Below are 21,238 nucleotides of genomic sequence, written 5' to 3' on the forward strand. Positions count from 1 at the left end.
GCATGATCTGATACACCGTACCCTCTGGAGATGTGTGTACAATAGGGAACAAAAGATTGTATACAACTCCACAGGGCAATTTCTATAGATGAATACGTCTCCACAAGGTTTTCACGAAATAGATATATGGATTTTACTCCAAAACTATGAATATCCAAGATGATCTGTCGCAAATGGAAGAGTTTTGGAAAAGGGATATTAAGTCCGAATTTCAGCCAAGGAAATTAATTCTGGTTAAAGTAAGAGCATTTTTAAACGACACTTTCAAACTCGAAAACTTTATAGACGAGAACAAAGGAATGTCTCCACAAGGATACAATTTCCAGTATGCGTGCACACATGCTGGAATTTGTATCCTTGCGGAGTCATTTCTTTTTTCCGTGTACTAAAATTTTAGAATGTGAAAATGTAGTTTCAAAATGCTCCTATTTTAGCCAGATTTCCTGGGCTGAAATTCGGACTGAATATCCCTTACATCAAATACTTCAATTTGCGACATATCAACACGCCTTGGAAATTCTTAGTTTTGGAGTAAAATCCATATATTTTGTGATAACCTTGTGGAGACGTATCCACCTATAGAAATTGCCCTGTGGAGACGTATACAATCTTTTGTTCCCTATTATACACATGTCTCCATCAGGTAGTGAATTACGAAACTACATGTAAGCTTGATTTTATTCTGAATGCTCCAGACATACGGCGGCAGTGACATATAATTATTCAAACCCTTACTAAATTTCTTTGTGCACGAGATCGTAACTTATAAATGTCATTTCCTCAGTACATATGCAGTACTGTGGTTCTGATGCCCTAAAAACCTGACTTTTTTTGTCCACAGGAGGGGACACCTTGAGGGAGTTTGTGAATCAAGTCGGCCGGAGTGCTGGGCAGCAAGCTGTCAATATTCTCCTAGAGTTCATTGGGCTTAGAGATAAGATTAATGATGGACCGTGTGACACCACAGCACTGATAAGACCTGATGAAGAAGGTGAAGTTTGGTCTCCTCCAAAAATGTTTGTTTTTGACGTCTAAACAAAATTAAAATAGGAAACCAACCCTTACCCACGCACAAAATGAAGCGGAACTGCGTAGCACTGAAGAAAAGTATAGGCCTAAGTGATGAAAACAAAAGTTAAAGCAGTGCTCACCGGGAATTATTCTGGCTGAATTTTCGGCCCCGCTGGGTCTTCATCGGGGCTACAGGGATGTGATTTCTCCGTTTTTTTTCCGGAAATCCGTTTTTTTGGGCCTCAAAAGTCCACCAACGTGAATCGTGTGAATCCGTTGAGAAAATAGGGGGGTAGAATGTGCTAATTAATTATTCATAATGAGTTTTGCTTGCCGAAATATCCGAAATTTACTTACGGACATAAACTTCGTTGATCGATATGTATGCCGCACGCACATATTGAACACCCAATGTGAGAACGAAGTTGAAGACCATGCGTTGCCATTAGTGCGATTATGTGATTTTCCGCTCGGGGCCGAGGGTGTGGTCATGTAGGTCTAGTTCCTGTGTCGGTACTCGAGATGCACGTGTTGCGCTGGTCAGGTGTGCAGACGAGTGCAGCATGGTACACTGGTACCCTTCGCGTGCTAACAGAATCAATGCTATGATGAAGGACCGGAACCAGTGACTACTGCAAGTACTCACAGGTTCGTTTTCCATGCGTAATCGGCCGAAGTTGGATCGTAAAAATAGTAAAAATACCAAACAACCATCGATGGAAAAAGAGGATTTCTGCAAATGAATTCACAGAACGTGATCTTCATTTTCTGTGTATGTACTTTCCATTGAAATGACGAGATTGCAAAACTCGAACCTGTGGAGAAACATCGTAGCGTGTTTCTGCAGTCCTGCAGAATTTTCGGCCACGTGGGATGGGCCGTACACATTGCAGCAATGCACACTGATACTGCGCCGGGCCGGCCGTGTGTACGGCGCGATGTACGGCCGGCCAGACTGAACGTTTGCGGGCTTGCGGCGCTAGCGGCCGTGATGTACGTTAAGCATAATTGTGGAATGACCCACCTCAAATATATTTTTAATTAGGTGAGGCAAGTTTTAATCACTTTTGATGGCTAGTCTTGATAATTTTTGTGGCGCAAATGAGAATAATCCAGGCACAAAATACATGAAATATAAACGATTCCTTGCTTTACTACAAATATAGAAATGGTGAAATAATTTTTTTCCAACAATACTACCGACGCTATTTGAAAGGCATGTTATCGGAAGCAGAAGTGATTTAAGTTTACAATTTTGATTTTTTTTTACAAAAATATTACAAGATCTCCTCTGAAATGCTCTAAAATGCACCAGAAAGCTTCTAAAGTTCAAAATGTTTCGGGGCCCTTAAGCGGGCCCCGAACCCACGCCGTGGCTTCGCAGGTTGTTGTATCACAACAAAAATTCCCCCAAAGGTTTGAAAAATCCCGGGGAGAACAGCATGGTTCTCAACTTTGAGTACAGAAAAAACTTTATTAGAACAAGAGTACATTTTAACAAATAAAGGAAAATTCTTCATAAAATTAAAACAAATTCTGCTTCAGAATTTCAGAGGAAAAGTGCCCAGTAATTGCCTCAGATTGCACCACAGAGCATCTAAAATCAAAAATTTTTCGACCCCACGCCATAATGGCTTCGCGCTTCGCGCTCGCCGGAGTTTGCACTTCATGCATAAAATGTTCAGGTTTTTTTGTCACAGACCAATCACATCCCTGGAGCTATGACTGTTTGAATGCAGAAAAATCCACATTCAAACCGCCTGGCGTGAGCGTTCCAAGCTCTTAGATGATGCGTTGTTCCATCTCCAAGCGCTGGGCGTTCAATGTTGTCATAGTCAGGACACACACGCGCATGTCGTCACACGTGTGTGGTGGCTTGGAGAAGTGGCGCACCACAGGGTGTCCGGGAAGATCCGTAAAGCTAACAGAGTTGAAAGGATTGAGGAAGGTAGAGCCCAACAGTCATCAGGACTTTTTATTGGATTTTATATGCCTTAACCTGTTTGCGCCAGGACTATTTTGAAAAAACGGAACAAGGCGCGGGATTCTTTTTCACTCGACCTCAAGCCAGGCGGGTTGAAGCCATTGCCCTCGACCAGCACACTCATATTTTTGGCGTCGCTCGCTGCGAGCGGGTCACTGACAGATATTTCCGGCCTCACTCCCTGCGTGTTTATCCGTCATCTGTTCCAAATACCGCAAAACCTTTGCGTGTATACACATCATCTGATGCAAACTGGTAAAAAGTGTTACTATAGGTACCGAAGTGAATACATCACGCGCACAATTATGTGTGTAAAAGACATTAGCGCGTGATTCAGCCCATGAACCAACACGCGCGCGTACTCCACTTGTTTGCACTACACTTCCCGGTTCAAAATGATGTCATACTTCGGTACTCTATAGAGAATATGTTCTTGGTAATCTACAGAGTGGAAGATTTTGAAGGATTCAGGAAGCTTTGTAGCAAAGATCGATGGCTAAAAGTTTTAAATGTAGCACAGTCAGTGAGTGTGCCAAAGTAATCTTCTAGATTTACTACAGTGCCTGCTTTATTCCAGGTTTTTAAATTCCTTTTGGTTCATTGCTCACACTTTGTTGACTTTTTTTGCTATCCAGTATGCACCAATGTGAGCCTACCACCACTACCCAGTGGAGTGACTTGTGAGTTTTCAGACCGCTGCCTTGGCATACGATGCTGCACTGAACTGGATCTAGAAATCACTGTATTATCAGTCAACATGTGGCTGATTCTAGACCCCTGTGAGTTCACGCTGTCCATGGGATTGGGAAAGTGGTCCTTGACATTCACCATATTTGACTACCATTGGGGTGAGTGCCTGTAATACGTTTACAGTATGTGTGTAAATTCAGTTCCAGTTTGCACTTTGAGATTAGTCCCCCTTTACTGGCCACTATGAAGCTATAATTTAGTGCAAAATGTTTCATTGAAGAGTGCTTTACATTTCCCTCAAATTTTCTCTGTACTCTATCTTAACCACTGCGCGCCATGATTATTTTGAAATTGACCAGACCCAGGCACGGGATTGTTTTTCACGAACCTCGATGCCAGACAGGTTCAGGCCGTCATCTGCGGGTAGCACACCCTGATATTTCCGGCCTCGCTCGCTGCGAGCGAGCCGCAGATAGATATTTCCGGCCTCGCTTGTTCCGTGTTTATCCGTCATCCATTCTGAATACTGCAAAACCTTTGCATGTATACACGTCATCCAACGTGAACTGGTTAAGGCAGTTATGACTAACAGTCGGTGACTGACTTTTCAGGATCAAGCTGTGACTAAGTTACAACCCTGGGGAACATTTCGGTCACCAATTTTGTACGATCTGAGAGTAACTGTTACGATATTAAGACGATTGACATCAGTCAGCGCTCAAAAAAATCAACAGTCGCAGAGTAGAAATATTTCAACTTCTGCGCCGCGACAGAACATGTTTCCAACAGGCGGAAAACAATCGCAGTCGACAAGTGTGAAGTTATGACGTCGTGCGCGCAATTTTATTGCGAATTGTCGTGGAATCATGGGTGACATGAGCATGATTGCAATTTTTCTGTGTCGAGATGCTGCTTGTTCCACGATAATCACATGATTTTGTAAGTTCTGTGACCTGACCATGACTTGTAATGCTGATGGTTCTGTTGCGGCCATAGAGCTATAATAAATTACTAGAGCGCTAACTTCGTGTACAAAGTAATGCCTGCTGGGTGCATCCATGTTTGTGCACAAACCTATGGAGACCTAAAATTTTGTACGGCTTTTGTACGGCTATTTGCATATCTGCGTTTGTATTCCATACCGGTGCGTTATCAAAGCCAATACGCCCAAAACCGAAACGCACGATCAAAAAATGAGCGTGTCATTTTGCTCTACGCAAACAGCGCAACGCGTGCGGGTATTCGCTGCAGATGCTTTTTGCCGTCACGTTTTTTTGAACCGTCAATGACGCGCTAAGTTGTTTGCGTATGTTCTACTTGCGGGTTGCTTGTAGAGTACACTTTCAAAATTCAATCCATCTAATTTCATTATGTTCTACAAACACACACATGAATTCAAAACGTCTGCGCCCAGGACGGCTTCAAAGCGTCTCCGTGTGCAGAATGACGAGTTAATGCTCTAGTAATTTAATATAGCTCTATGGTTGCGGCGCAAGCAAATCGCACATCGACCTGAGGCCCGCTTTATTAATATTTTGGTTGGAAAGATGAACTGTTTCGTATTTTTTACCAGGTACCCAGGAAGAGCTGAAGATTGGTAAAGCCTTGACTCTGATCTACACCATTGACAAGCTGACTGAGGACAAGGTGTTTGTATTGGACCTAGCACTGTCCCTGTGCCTCCCAGACTCGGACTGTAACACGCCCTCTATTGATATTCTCAAGAAAACGCGGGTGCCCATACCACTCTGCAATGAGAATTTCACATTGACGCTTCCAGGTAATGCTTTTCAAGTGCTTTTAATTTGACCATATTGAAAATAACACCGAGTGCTGGTATTGAAGGATGCTTCAGGGCCATTGTCATGTGCTGGCAGTCAGGTGCTATTATGTTTAATGTTCAGACATTTGCATGGATGGGACACACCATGTGTGCATCCTGGGTCACGTGCGTACAGCGTGAAGTAGGCATATGCACGACCAATTATTCGCTCGTACCCCCGGCCCTGCAAACAGGATGCTGGGAAGGGCTGACAAATTAACGCTCTGATTGGATAGGTTTTTGCGTGACCTTAGACCTGCAAGTCATCACGACCACGACCCTGCAAGGTTTGAAACGGCCGTAAGACTGAATCATTCATCACTCTTTTATTCCCATTCATAAATGCGGCGCCCTTTTTTGGTTGAAAAGCATAATGTAGGAAAATCTGTAAAACTTGTCTGTTTTGTTAATTTTCAACTCCCGTCAGTTGCTCAGGCTCCGTTTCGCATTCACGAAGGGTCGAAATGCATATCATTCGACGCTCAAAATTTGTCCACATGGTGCGCAATGAAAAAGAAATCACATCCGGTATGGTGTGTATGCATTTCTATGACAAACTTTTCGGATAGTATTTGCGCGAATTGGGTAACTGCGGTCTACAGCTGCAGCCAGATGCTTTATCCATACTAGGTCATGATATATTACACAGAATGCCATCCCAACTTCCTTCACAAGATTCTGTGAAGCTCGTCTGCCCTTTCCAGCGCCCTGTTTGCAGCGCGGGGGGTACGAGCGAAGACCAATTATGGTCTCCCCAACTCTCCCTTTCTTACCGTTGAAAGAGGTTTATGCACGGTGTTCATTGTTTTATGTATCACTCCCTTTAATACCGTATGTGTGCATGAACCAATACACACATACGATGTGTCCCACACTGGCTTAAATGAGTTGACTGCAAAGTGCCGTCCCTGTACAGTCTTATTACTTATTTTAATAACAGCAGCAGCATTGGCAGATCTTGAGAAATCTGGTTGTGAATTGAAAGAGAAAAAACTCTGTCTCAACTAATCATGCAGAAAGTCTTGAAGAAATGAGTACAGTTAAAATATTTAGTAGTGGAATCTTCCTCAGGTATGTGAAAAGCATTGCTTGGGAACTGAATAAAACCAGCCAAAAAGATTTGCCACATAATAAGAAATACAGATACTTGTACACTGAAAACACCACACATTAAAACCTACCAAAAAATTGAATGTTGTCATGAATTTGCTTCATTCCAAAGGGGATGGGACTATTAAAGGCTTCTTGCAGATGCTTGGGCAGAACGCTGCTGAATCAGCAATTGATGCTATTCTTGAACACCTAGGGCTATCTGTAAGTCTTCTAGAAAGAGTTTTTAATTAGCAGCAGCTTGAGATTTAGATTAAGTAACTGTGATAAAGTTATTTATCTTGAAGGAAGAACTGAACCTCAGTGCATATTTTCTTAAGTGGGAAGGACCACTTGAATGTAGAGATGTAATGCATTTAAAGTATCGCTGTGCCAAATTGACGTCTTAATCAACTTTGTTACAAAGTTGCCAATGTTATTGACACTGGCACACCGTATGCTTATTCCTCGAGTCTTAATAGATATTATTATTATCAGTATTTAATATTTCTAGTAATGAAACCAAAAGCGCCCTATATGACAAACCTGAGAAGACAATGAGAAGATATTACAGTTTCAGAGGTGTGAGGAAAACCCCAGAATGATATTCTAGTGAAAACCCAATCCACACGTTGGCCCAGGCTGGAATCGAACCCTGGTTACAGCGTTTGAAGGCGAGGAAAGCACCACTACGCCAATCTGACTTCCCATATTTATGTTTAGGGTTCTATTTACTGGAGGAAAACCCCAGAATGATATTCTAGTGAAAACCCAATCGACATGTTGGCCCAGGCTGGAAGCGAACCCTGGTCACAGCAGTGGAAGGCGAAGAAAGCACCACTACGCCAACCTGACTCCCCCTATTGACTTTAAGGGTTCTATTTACCGGAGGAAAACCCCAGAATTTCCATTTGAATCATTGACCTGTTCAATCAACACCTGTCATTATGCAGGAATTCATCAGTCGTATGCCATGTGTCCGTCCACAAGTCACGCAAAATGGTTGGCACAGAAGTAAGTTCAAAAATTCTTCCATGTCGTATTTCCACTGTTTTTTGTTTTGAAATTCTTCTTTTTGTGTGCTGCATTACTTAAAGATTAAAGGTAGAGTACATCATGTGCAATTTGTGCATTATGTTTGTTTGAAGCAACAATAGTGCTCCAAATTATCTAAAGAAGGGCGCAAAACAACTAACCTGATAATTTTAGCTCTGTGAAAAATAATATTATAGGATCTCAATTTAAAATCAAACATTGCTGAGTCATGTTTTGAATTGTGCCCGAATTTAGCATTCGGGACATGTTTTCATTCAGCCAATTGCAGCTACCTGATGTGTGTAGCAATCGCAGGGGTGTGTGTCATGTCAATGCTTGCGCCCACTACTAACGGAACTACTAACGAACTACTAACAGAAATTTCCAAGAATGGGTCTTGAGACGCATCAATGGAATGGCCTTCTTTCACTGATTTCTTCAAAATAACAGCTTGCCAGAAAGAAGAATTTTACAGGGAGTTTAGTCACATTACTTTCCTTAAACCAAGTATGCTTTCAACAACAATTACGTCAGTTACTTTTTGGATAGCTGCAAATGTTGGACTGTAGCTTAAAACATTATTTTTGATGTTAATTTTTGTAATGGGAACAATTTGGGGATAATATATGACGTGCATGTATATTTCTGCATTTATTTTATGAAATATTTCCTACAATCTTGTCTGCATGCATTCTTTCGTTACAGATTTAGTGACATTATTTTGTATAAGTCCTTTCAGAAGATGCTTTTTTATTTGTTTCCTCATTTTCTCCCGGAAAGTTAAATTTAATAAATTCTGCAGAGACCTGTTTTTTTTTTTTTTAAAGTAAAAAATTATTAGTACTTTAAATAACCAAACTAGACATTTAATGTTGAACCTTTCGTTGGCTTCATATTCTGAGTTTTCCATTTCATTCACTGAGTTTTTTCATCAAATTCACCTAAAACATACAATAGTAGGAATCCTTCAGGATGGTGTCTTGGGTTCAATTCGGGTGATTCACAATGCAGTGCGCCACCAAGAGTTTGCCACGGAGAGTCCATTTTTCAAGTTTATGGTCGACAAACACCGCCCATTTGAATGAGTGTCAGTAGACAACTTGAGCTAATTTGTTATAGATTGGGGCATAGCGTTCTGCCGCCTTACAAAAAACACCATATTGATAAAAAGAAAAGAAAAGGGCAAACATACACTCCAATCATACGCTTACGAAACTACTGACTGGAAAAACTAACAATTTCAAATGTCCCGTGCCACGAATTTGTCGACCATCTCCCACAATGCACTGAGAAAAATGAACTCTCCGTAGCAAACTCTTGGTGGCGCAGTGTATTGTGAATTGCCGGAATTGCTGTTTGAGTTAATTTCTCTATTTGTGTACCAGAAAGCTCTGTTTTCTGTAGAAGGTTGCAATAAAAGCATTGTTTTTACATATGTGTCTAGTTTGCCCCAGGGATGTCAGACTTCCCCACCTTCCGAGAAACCTGATCTGCACCCTTCCAGAGAAGTGTCTAGGGTTCGATTGCTGTCTGGAGCTTCCCATCCCAGGGATCAGTCCCATCAGTACCCAGGTCTCCTTCATCTTTGATCCTTGTAACTATCAGCTGTCAGTCAGTCTAGGCAGCTGGAGTCTGGATCTGCAAATCTTGTCCTATCAGTGGGGTCAGCAGGAAGAGGTAGACATTGGCAAGGCAGTAACGTTAAGGTATGTGAGAGGCAATACTGATGGTGCATGGTGTACCTCATGCATAATGCCTCATATGGTCTGATAAAAGGGAATACTGACTGTGATGCACCTCATGCCAGTGTTGTAGTACTCGGTACTCGTATTCGTATTCGTACTCGTACTCGAATGTCAAAGTACTCGTACTCGAAATGTCGGTACTCGTACTCGGGTAGCAAAGTACTCGTACTCGACATGTGCAAATTGTACTCGATCATCAAAGTACTCATGTTCGAATAGCAGTACTCGAAAAAAAATGGTATAGCTTGACTAACCACGGCCTTATTTTATCGATACTTTCACTTTGAAATGGTTGATTGGCTTGCGGAGAAATTGAAGTTTCCTGATTTTCCTCTGTGCCAGTCTGGACAAACACATTAAACAGCTAGCCGTGAGTAGGTTTGTATATCGGTCTGCCTGAGCCTGGGCATGGGCCAGTTGCGCCGTATGGCCGTATTCAGAAATGGAAGTACTCGTACTCGTACTTGGAAGCACAAGTACTCGTACTCGTACTCGTAAACCTAAGTACTCTGCAGTACTCGGTACTCGGAAAAAAGTACTGGACTACAACACTGCCTCATTCATATAGACAAGTTTGTTTATTGGTCTATGTTTAATAGCATCCAGTATACAAATATTGAATGCTTCGAGTGGTGTAGTAAATCTAGCCTCCCGAGGTGATCTATGGACATTCTATTTTCCCTCGGCTTCGCCTCGGGAAAATAGAATGCTCCACGGATCACCGAGGGAGGCTAGTTTTACTTCACCACGAGATAAAACATTCAATATTTGTTTTACATCACTTCCCTCACAGAGTCTGCATGGTTTTAATATTTTAAATTATTTAAATCTGAACACAATTAAGATAAAATTCAATACAGGTCTGAAATATATTTCTCTCTTCCAAACCACCCCTTCACGAAATGTTTGAACCCATTTCTGTGGCGCACTCTCCTGGGAGCAATACGCGCTACGCGCAACGCTCAACAGCATGCATTTGCACACAAATACCGCGCCAAAGTATAGTACTTTGGTTGCTAATGGTATAGTACTTTGGTTGCTACGGGTATAGTACTTTTGGCTGTGAACAGCAAGATAGCAAAAATAGCGACTAGCTCTCGGCCAATCGAGATATAGAATCTGTGGGTGAGGTGTTATTATTTCCATTATGCCAGATTAAAACAATATACATGTATCTGTAAAATTGATATATTTACTAGATACACAAATTTGAATTGTGGATAAATGTGTTTAAAAATATAATTCTTCAATTTAAAATTTACCTTTTATGTAAGGATTTGGTTCATTATGGGCAGTAAGACTCAGAAAGTGAATATAAAAATTCAGTTGGCGTTTTCTTGTCTCTTCTTCACAGTCTGACCATTGACAAGTTAGATGCAGAGGAATCCTTCCAGATCAACTTGGACATCTCCATCTGCATCGACAGTGACTGTACAACCACACCAGTCCTGCAGGATTCCCTGGTCCCTATCCCATTCTGTAATCTCAATGCTTCCTTTGAGCTTCCTGGCAATGGCAGCTTTGCAGGTCTTGCCCGGAATCTCTCAGGGAACGTAGGGGAGTTGGCCATCCAGGCTGGTCTCCGAAAACTTGGACTCCAGGTAAGTTCAAGGAAAATTACAACTTGTATTCTAGAAAAGGAGAAAATGAAATGACTTTGGTAGAAGTCTGGACTCGGTACTTGAAGAGTTGATGGCACTTCTTGACCACTCTTGAGAACCCTGTGTGTACACACTTACTGAAATTTGTATCCTTTATGGAGACATCTCTTTGCTCTCGTGAACTAAAAGTTTAGAGTGTGATATTTTATGTTCAAAATGCCCCAATTTTAACCAAAATTAATTTCCTGGGCTGAAATATGGACCAAATATCCCTTACATAAAATACTCCAACTTGCAATAAACACACAAACACACCTTGGAAATACACCTTGGAAACAGCCTGTACGCACAGTCGTGTTTTACTATACGCCCGAGGACAACCTATTGTGTTTCCCTTTGTCCCTGTACTTTAACACTTTCCCATAGACTAAGCACTTAAACGTACGATCGAGGACCGTTTCCAACAAAAGACCCAACGCCCGAGGACTGAAAAGATCTTTTGTTCTCCCTTTGTGTGTCTGTCCTTGAGCGTAATACAAGACAGGAACGTGCATGCATTCATCTGCATGTGACATACGAAAACTATTTAATCTTAATGTCTCAAACTCATTGCATCTTTATGTGAGTGCCTGGTGTAATAATGACAGCAAAAAGTCTGTCTAAACTCTCTATTTGTCGCAGTTTAGGTTGTACTTTAGGTGCCGGAGGCTATAGATTTAGCAATCCATTCAGTGGGCATGGGTACACCACGAAAATGGAAGCAAGTGCCCTTACCCAACAGTAATTCCTGCAAGTAATTATATCATATTGGATGGCTTTGAGGTGGATACAAGAATATATTGCACGAGCTATGACAATATTGCACGAGTCGAAGACGAGTGCAATATTGTCATAGCGAGTGCAATATATTCTAGTATCCACCGAAACAAGCCATCCAATATTATTATTATTATTTATATCAGGCTGACTTGATCCAAAAGAAGCACAATTCAAGACACTGTCTTTATTACATCTTCTTCGTTTACATCAAACGTTTTTAAGCTGCCACTAGTGTTGACAACAGTGCTCGTATACCTGGCCTTCTGCGCGCTACATGCGCGCGGCAAGTTCCGTGTTCGACGGTACGCGCGCGTGCTACGCTCTGTTGAGTGGTTGACAACTGTGACTTTCTATGCTCTTGATCAAGCGGGAACCTGCGAAAATGCCCGGATGACTGCAATAATAATGTTATTGTAGTCAACCGGGTTCTTTATTATTGTAGTCATCTGGGACTTTTTGTGAAAGCATACAATACGCTTATTTATTTTTACCGCTGGAAGCCTGATATAAATAACAATTGTGGTTACTCATCACAGAGTCCACAGATATGCTCACACTCTGCAACCTACATGGACTTGTTACTTTCATCTCTTCCGTTCTTTAAGTGCAAGATTGTGTAAGTTCTACAAGCTTGTGCCATTCTTAAACACAGCATCCTGACCGATTATTATTTGTGAAATTGAGGGAAATTATCAAAATGTTTGTTGCAGGTATCGACTTATGACTATTGACTGTTATGTCATGTTCAGAAACCTAATGTTTTTTAATTTTGCAGAGATATGTTAGCAACCAGCAATGTGACATGGAGATACTTGCACCAAGTGAAAACAGTAAGTGGCCTGTCCATTACGTTGTATCTTGTAAAATAATATTCACTCCTGTTTTATTGGTTATATATGAAATTAATTATGTTATAGTGCCAGCTTGGGAAAATTAAATTGTTTGATTTCTTTCAATGAGTACTTGCAGCTGTCAAAAATGATGCACAGTGATCACTTTTATGGCCAATGCATCATCGCAGATCACAGATCACAGATGTTCTGTAATTTGTTACTTTTACATTATTTTGTTTGTCCTTAGGATGTCCGCTGTTAAGGCTGCCACCTCCATCCAGTCTGTTGACCTGTATAGTGGATGAGCGCTGCCTGGGCCTGACATGCTGTGCCTCCCTTGACCTGGTCTTCACTCAGCTGTCCACCACCGCTTACGCCCTCCTAGACCTCTGTGAATTCCAGCTGTCTGTCGGGCTGGGGTCCTGGTCCAAGAATCTGACGCTCTTTGAATACGACTGGGGAGTGGATAAAGTGCTGGATATCAGTGACTCTGTGCGCATAGAGTAAGTACTCGTATTTGTCAGTGTTGTACTCGATCCCCACAAAATCATCACAAGATCATCACAGGACCAACACAAAACCTCTAGTCTCAATTCAAGTCACAAGCTATTCAAATGAACTGCAATAAAGCCATTCCTTTGCCATTGTTTGTACCTGTTACTTGTAGTTGGTCAATCTTGTGAGTGGTCTCGACTAATCCTTGGTATATATAAAGTTGCTGGAAGTACTTATGATGAATTTCCCCGTAAATCAAGTTAATATTGATATAATGTTACATCAACACCCACTGATATTATTTCTTCCAGCAACTACCGGTACATCAATTCTAACCACCCAAATTGGCAAACTAAATAATTGGAATTTTTGTGGTAGGGTTGGTGCAATTAAATCCGACACATCATGCTTGCTATACATGTACATGTATGTATTGGCACTGCAGGGGAAGGGGGCTACAGCACTGGTATATATAAAGCTGCTGGAAGAAATGGTATCAATGGGTTTTGATATAACATTGTATCAATATTAACTTGATTTACGGGGAAATTCATCTTAAGTACTTCACAGCAGCATATATGTATTGGCACTGCAGGGGAGGGGGGCTGCATGGGTAATTGTTTGGTACAAAGTTGCCTCATTTTATTATTTTTATCCCCCTGTATGTGCGTGCGAGTTTGTGTCTGCATTCAATAGGGGACCTTGAACAATAGAGGACAATAGGGTCCCAAATTCCCGAGAAATTCTTTGAGAAATACTTTACTTAGGAACTTGAGATTTGGTTTGTGGGTTGTTCTTGATAGTCTTAAGAAGCCTGTTGCTTTTGGGGCCGACAGGTCAAAGGTCCAGGTCACTATTGTGGAACCCTTATGGGGTTAGGGTAAATGCCCTTGCATGCATGGAAGAAATTAAGAAAAGCCTTTTCAATCTGTGAAAATCCATAATTTCCCTAATTCTTTTGAAAATCTATATTTTTGGCGCAGATATAATGTTGACAAGCTCAGTGAGCAGAAGGAGTTCCTGATTGACCTGTCAGTAACCCTGTGCATAGACGGCACCTGTCGACCCATCCACCTGCTGCAGGCAGCTCATGTACCCATACCAATCTGCAACCCCAATGCCACCTTCACCCTGCCTGGGGATGGTACCATCTCTGGCTACCTGGATAGCTTAGCGGGCAATGTCACTGATGCAGCTGTAGACTTGGTACTAGACAATTTGGGTCTGAAGGTGAGATTGTTGACTTACATTTATGGGTCTGTTATTGATTTACCTTGCGCAGAGTGACCTGCTGCCCTTTGGGCCCCAGGTATAAACCAAATTTTTTGAATAAATTTTTTTTTTAGGGCCAATAACGTTCACCTCCTATCTAATCCTCATTCAACCCTTGCCAAATCAGCTGGTTCAATGAACTTTGCAGCCAGGGCTACACCCAGGCCGTGTTAACAAACTTTCGACCAGGCCTCCTGCCCAGTCTCATTGAAACATCAACAAAGACCTGTAACTTGACACAGTCATCTCCCTTCATAACTGCATACCACAGCCGCCAGTCAATTATCTTTTAAGTGCACTGTCTGGCAACTGTCTGGACACTGTCTGGCACGTGGCTTTTTGTTGTATTGCTATGAATAGGGTCTTGCGTAGTGCGGGAAAGTACCTGCTGCCCAAAGGGCAGCAGTTGACGAGTTGTTGCAAAGTTTTTTTGTAAACGCTGCACAGGGTTTATCAACTCCTTGCGTACATGGCGCTTCATCATTTATACTGATAGTGTCTTCATGTGAGCATCAGCATCATAAATATGTTCAAGAGTCCCTCCCAGTTGTCCCTCCCAACTGTCTCTTTGTATTGTTGAGGGATACCTGTGCACAGAGTCCATACTAAACACATTCACACATTTGTGTCAGTTTGTCTTCTTATTTTCTCTCTTTTCTAACTGCAAAAGTGAATACTTTAGACAAACAAGTTGTGCTCCAAATTCAACTGTATTGAAAAAAGAGGAATGTAGTTGGCCAGTTACGTTGTCAAAAAATTGAAATCTCATTGTTATCATGGATGTGAGTAGATTTAAGTGGGTGTTTTCTTCATGCTTATTCCTAGAACTTCCTATCCAGAGACACCTGTTCTCTTCCTGCAGCACTCCCAGTTGGTAGTGACAGTAAGTACTGACATTTTGTACTGCAGTAGAAAGACTTCAAACATTTTTTCTGACAGTCATGCTTAATATTTAACTTGTATCAACCCTAAACCCCTAGGGTGTGTGGAACTTTATATTAAAGTTGGAGATTTCAGGACTGTTAGTGTTAATTTTGAAAGAAACTGACATAAGGATACCCCAAAATATTGTTAATGGGCATCTTTGCCATAGCTTTCCCATGACATAGCCTCCTCAATGTCGGAACTGATATTTTATGGCTACAGCTTCTATTTTTGCCATTGTTGCAAAATAATGATTTGCCACAGCCATTGGAAATAATAGTAATTTTAAACACAGCCTGAATTCAGTACTGGACTTGCCATTGCAAGTATTACTGAAGAAGTTAACAAATGTAAGTAAATGGCACACTGGGAATATCACAGACTTGTAGACAAGTGAATCTCAAAGGCAAATGAGTGCTTTCCTACAGCTCACTTGAGTAGCTTATCACTTAAATCTGAGACCGATTGAATTGTGATTGACTGATGACGACTTGTGAATCCTGTTTTGGAAGTTTTCACGTAGTGCAATTTACAGTTTTCCTGGTTGAAACCTTCCATTGAAAACTATCACATTTGCATGAGTACTCTTGTTTAAAGGTATAGTCCATCATTTGTAATTTGTGCATTTTGTTCGTTTGAAGCAACAAACGTGCTCACAATCTAAAGAAGGGTATTGAACAACTAAACTTATGAAGTTTCAGCTCAGCTTCAGCTGTATATTCCGAGAAAAACAGCATTCTAGGATCTCGATTTCAAATCAAAAGTTGCTGAATCATGTTTTGAATTGGGCCTGAATTCAGCGTCAGAGACACGTTCTCAATGAGCCCATTGCAGCTATGCGATGTCGCGCACTGATCCGACGAATTATAGCAACCCCGCGCGCGTGTCTTCGTGCCAATGCTTGCGCGCGCTTCGCCGCAAAACCAAACGAACTACTAATTTAAACTTCCTACGGTGCGTCTTAAGAAGCACTGTTGGAAAAGCCTTCTTTTGTTGATTTCTTCAAAATGACAGCTTTCCAGAAAGAATAATTTCACAGGGAGTTAGTCCCCTTATTATCTCTCAACCAAGTATGTTTTTCAACAAGAATTACGCTAGTTACTCTTTGGATATCTGCAAATGATGGACTCCAGCTTTAACTCCTACATTTTGAATTCCTGTTTCAGGTTGCCCTGTGCAGGTTCCTGACAGCCTTCCCAGTTTGTCCTGTCACATCAGCAGTCGTTGCACGAGTCTCCACTGCTGTCTGAATCTAGACTTGAAGGTGACTCAGATCAGCTCCAAGGCCTGGTTCATCATTGACCCCTGTGACTATACGCTGTCTGTCGGGCTAGAGTTGTGGTTCTTCAATGTCTCGCTGTTTTCTTACGAGTGGGGAATGATGGAAAGTTTCATGATTGGAGATGCACTGAGCGTCAGGTGAGTTTATATAAAAAAAAGTATATTTCAAGCTAGTGCAAGAAGTGTTTTGCTCTGAGCTCTGTGACATCTACACCTATAAACCTGTGAAAAGAGATCAAAAGACTAGATTTAACACCAGAATGATAATTGTAGACAATTAGTTGATGCCCTCACTTACATCACAGGTGACATCTATAGAACATTGCCCAAAATATTATAACGTTGAGGGTTAAATTTTGTGGTTTGTATGACCTCAGTAGAGTTCTTTCTGTTCAAAAAAATGAGAGTTTTATGAGGTAAATTCAAGTATATATGACTTGAAGCTTTGCATGGCGGATGAGATAAATAATAAAGTTTGCGGGCAGCACCATGTGGAAAAATATCTCTTCTTGGAAGAAGTGTGGTTCTGAAAAGAACGGGTTCACTCAACCAACCAGTTCTTTTCAGAACCACACTTCTTCCAAGAAGAGATATCTTGATATCTTCCAGTATCTTGATTTGAAATTCCCCCCTCCATATTTTTGGGAATTTTGATTTTGTCACCTGAGACTGATTTACGTGTCTCTGTTCTTTTTCAGAAGTTCCTGATGTGATAATTTGTTGTGATCACCATAGACTTATACTGAGGACAAAATCTTGACCGTTTTGTATTTTCAGTCAATTTTAACAGTGAAATTTGAAGACTTCTAACAAACAAGTACCAAATTGGATTCATTTCGTCCAGGTTTTCCATTGACAAGCTTGATGCCACCAAGGAGTATGAAGTGGATCTGGCCTTCTCTCTCCTCATCGATGGCATCGCTACAGACTTCCCCGTCATGGCTGACCAGAGAATCCCAATACCTCTGTGTAATGCTAACTTCTCCCTGGCCTTGCCTGGGGATGGCTCAGTCAAAGGTTTCCTGAATGAGCTAGGAGACAATGTGGGACAAGCAGCTATCCAGCTGGTACTGACAAAACTCAACCTACAGGTGAGATTGACACATTGGAGCACCTAAGGGGGATTTAGTGTCTTAACCACTTTGCGCCGGGATTATTTTTGCCCGAAAATTTTGATTTTCGCAAAAGGCAACATTTTCCAGCCAACTTCTGATATACAGCCAAATGCCACAAAGACTGATTCGCAAGAGTTATTTCAACAGTATTTGTATGATGTTTCTTGCCAAAACCTCATATGTCTGTGTGTCTGCATGATCCATACATATATTTCTTACATAATAATATTCATGTTTTCTTTCTTATACCTAAACCAATCTTGTTGAATTATTTTTCCTCACTGCATAGAGTTTATTTAGTTCTTATTGATCTGTCATTTTTTCAGGATATGATCATTGGAACGGCATGCCAGTTGCCTTCAGAGATGACGACAGGCACCCGTAAGTCGGTTTTTAATTGATCAGTTTCTACTTGGCAAACAAATTTTGAAACGTGGCCCAGTCAGTGGTGAACTTAATATTACTGTAATCATGACCTGGTATTGGTTGAGCTCACATTGTTGAGCTCAGATAGAACTGCTGACTTCTAATGGTGTGCATTTGCAGGTAGTATGGGAACCGGTGTCACGGTCTCACTTCTCCGACGTGCCAGCTTCTCCGGGTGGATTTGGCGGATAATTGAGCACATTACAGTGCACGTTACATGAGCACTATTCATGCTCACGTGTCCGCTGTGCTTACTTTTCCTCGGGCTGTGTTGTTGTAAAGTTTACCGGTCCACACAGTGAGGGACACCCAAGATTGCGTTATGTAACACTTCCTGTGGGTCAAGTCATATTGCAAGCATTCTGAAGTTGTGTTCCCATCGTCATTGCGTGTGCATTGAGGAAAAATTAAGAAGCGTGTTCCTTGCTCGGTTGTGGTCCAACACACGCATGTCCAATTTGCAACTAGTTCAACCACTGTTTAAAATAAATGTGCATCCTTCAAGTCTTTTTGGTTATTAGGCGGATGTTGGGAGTTAATTGCGCGCCCACCATGCCTATGTCTAGATTAGATGGTACCCTGTGACGTATACATGCAAACATCCTAACTTCTTACGTACACCAGTACAACCCCAAAGAACTCGTCACACACATAAAGTTGGCGAAAGTGAACGCTACTGCGCAATTTTGTGCATGCGTGTTGAAGCCAAATTTCCAACTTCGAGAAGCTGGCACGCCGGAGAAGTGAGACCGTGACACCGGGTACCCTATTGAAGAAAAATATGGGAACCAGGGTACCTGTAAAAGACGGTCTTATCAAAACTGAAGGTGTCTGAAGGGCCTTATGGCTTTTTTCGTGAGCGTTGTCTGTAGTACATTAAAATGTTCATAAACATGAAATTTGTTTTGGTTTTCCATGTAGATTGGTTTTCATTCAAAATATCATTGAAAATCTTCCTTTTCATTGTCTGAGAAGTAACTAATTAAATTCAAGACAGACTATACCGTCTGAAACGTCAAGAAAACACTTTTACAATAAGCCTCTGTACTGATGACGTCACATTTTGGTTACTTGTCTGCTTTTTTATGGGGCTATGAAGCTGTTGTCCCCACAAGGCTCTCATAGAAAGGCACAGGTGTAAAACAAAGTGTGACGTCATCTCTAGTTGATGCGTTGGTGTGAGAGGTCGTCTTCAGCCGACACCTTCTCGGGAGCATTGCACGCATCCTGGTCCAGCATCAGCGTCCTCAGCTCAGCGGTATCTTGTTGCACTGCGTCCTTCTTCAGCTCGTCGACGTACAAGAGTCGACGTATGAGAGTCTCCATCACTAGTACAGAGGCTTATTCCTTTTTTTTTATAACCGGTACATCTCTATAAAAAGATTGTTATCAAACAGAGAAATTATTACTTGCTTCTGACAGCAAAGCGTGGTCCCAGTAATTATATCCAAACCTTGGGTCCTTTTTGTTGTTGTTGTTGTTTTTGTTTACTAGACTGCCCAATGATCTCCCTACCCTTTCTGGAGAATGTCATCCAATGCTCCATTGACGATCGCTGCCTCGGCATCCAATGCTGCATCCATCTTGACTTTGTCATCACTGAACTCATGCTGAGTGCAAGAATTCAAGTCGACCCTTGCAACTTCCAGCTGTACGTGGCCTTTGAGAACTGGGAACTGAACATCACTCTCTTCAGCTACACCTGGGGAAAGGTGGAAACTGTGAACATTGGAAACGCTGTGATGTTGAGGTGGGTTTGGTTGTTATGTTTCTTCTGTTTCTGGGCCATTCTTTGGTAACTGTGTGACATAAAATTGGGCTTGTCTGATTTTTGAAGCTTTACCCTTGTTAACTACATCTGACATATTACTTTCACTGATTCATCAGGTTAGTACTTTTCACTCCCTACTTCAGAGTAGAGTTTGTACTTTCACAAATTGTGTGAAAATAGTAGGAGGGGTCATCAAAGTTTGGTCACGTGTGCGACATCAGATGTAAAAATGTTATCCGACCCACACCGGATATTCACGCTTTTCTCCACAGTTCTAAGGACACACGACCATACTGATTTTGGAGTAAGACTAGTCTTTTGTGATTTACAGAATGCATAAACAATGTACAACCTCTGCTTTAGTTTTACTAAATGGGAATTATTCTGTGGTCACGTGTGTGACATTTTGATCGGTCATGTGTGTGTCATTGTGTAATTATATTTATGCTTATTTATGCACGAAAAGACCAACTTATGAAACTTCTTAAGAAATTTGCATCTTTACTTACTAGCAACACTTTAATGAACAATAATCATTTGTATTACATCACATAAAAAAAGTTCTTTTTCCCAAAAAATTAATTGAGGTTCAGTTTCTGAAGAATCGCCTTTAAGGATTAGAGATTTGAAGAAAACAATTATCAGTTCTGATGATTTTTAATTCAAGTTACCACATTTTAAAAATTAAACCTTTGAAATTTGTAACACTCGTTAATCTGTAAAAGCGGATCGAAAATACGACTTCAAGATAAAACACAACATTTTTATTTGAACTCCATGTAGAGTATCCGTGTAGAAAAATATGACACTGTACTATTATTGTTGTCAAAGGATAACAATATGAAATGATTTGTGCCTTGTATTAATGCAGGAATTCAATAAAGAAAGCAATGCCTGTGAAAATTGTCTTGTGTGATTTGGCCCCCTAGTATTTCAAATTTGTAACATTTGCTATTTGCAGCTATTCCATTGAGAAGCTGACAGCCAAGAAAGTCTTCTCTGTGACTTTGGGTCTCACGTTGTGCATTGATGACACGTGCACCATGAACCCAATACTTGACCACGTCTGGGTTCCTATACCCCTGTGTAATACTAATGCTACATCATTCACCTTGCCTGGTGATGGCACAGTGGAGGGATTCAAACGAGAGCTAGGCGGTCGCATTGGAAACTTTGCCATTGACCTGGTGCTGGAGAAGTTTGGCCTGAGTGTGAGTGTGCATAGTTTGAATCAGTTGTGGCATTGGCTTTACACCACTGTCCTATCCAAGGTTACTGGTAATGGCTAATCTCTTTCATAAAATCCTATAAAGGAATTGCAAAGA

The 21,238-nt window shown here is 41.3% G+C and overlaps 1 protein-coding gene across 1 annotated transcript in view; it reads left to right on the top strand.

Moving 5' to 3' along the window:
• Positions 1-21,238, top strand: part of LOC119733107 — a 201,807-nt gene that overhangs the window by 67,961 nt on the left and 112,608 nt on the right. The window contains 16 exon segments of the mRNA XM_038206687.1: positions 842-991; positions 3,631-3,843; positions 5,259-5,465; positions 6,730-6,821; positions 7,550-7,610; positions 9,076-9,337; positions 10,731-10,977; positions 12,572-12,626; positions 12,877-13,132; positions 14,108-14,354; positions 15,222-15,279; positions 16,487-16,739; positions 17,446-17,692; positions 18,043-18,097; positions 19,637-19,892; positions 20,875-21,124. Of these exon segments, the coding sequence (XP_038062615.1) occupies positions 842-991; positions 3,631-3,843; positions 5,259-5,465; positions 6,730-6,821; positions 7,550-7,610; positions 9,076-9,337; positions 10,731-10,977; positions 12,572-12,626; positions 12,877-13,132; positions 14,108-14,354; positions 15,222-15,279; positions 16,487-16,739; positions 17,446-17,692; positions 18,043-18,097; positions 19,637-19,892; positions 20,875-21,124 (2,909 nt within the window).

The sequence above is a fragment of the Patiria miniata genome, unplaced genomic scaffold (assembly GCF_015706575.1).
Source record: "Patiria miniata isolate m_02_andy unplaced genomic scaffold, ASM1570657v1 HiC_scaffold_1, whole genome shotgun sequence".
NCBI classification, from domain to species: Eukaryota; Metazoa; Echinodermata; class Asteroidea; order Valvatida; family Asterinidae; genus Patiria; species Patiria miniata.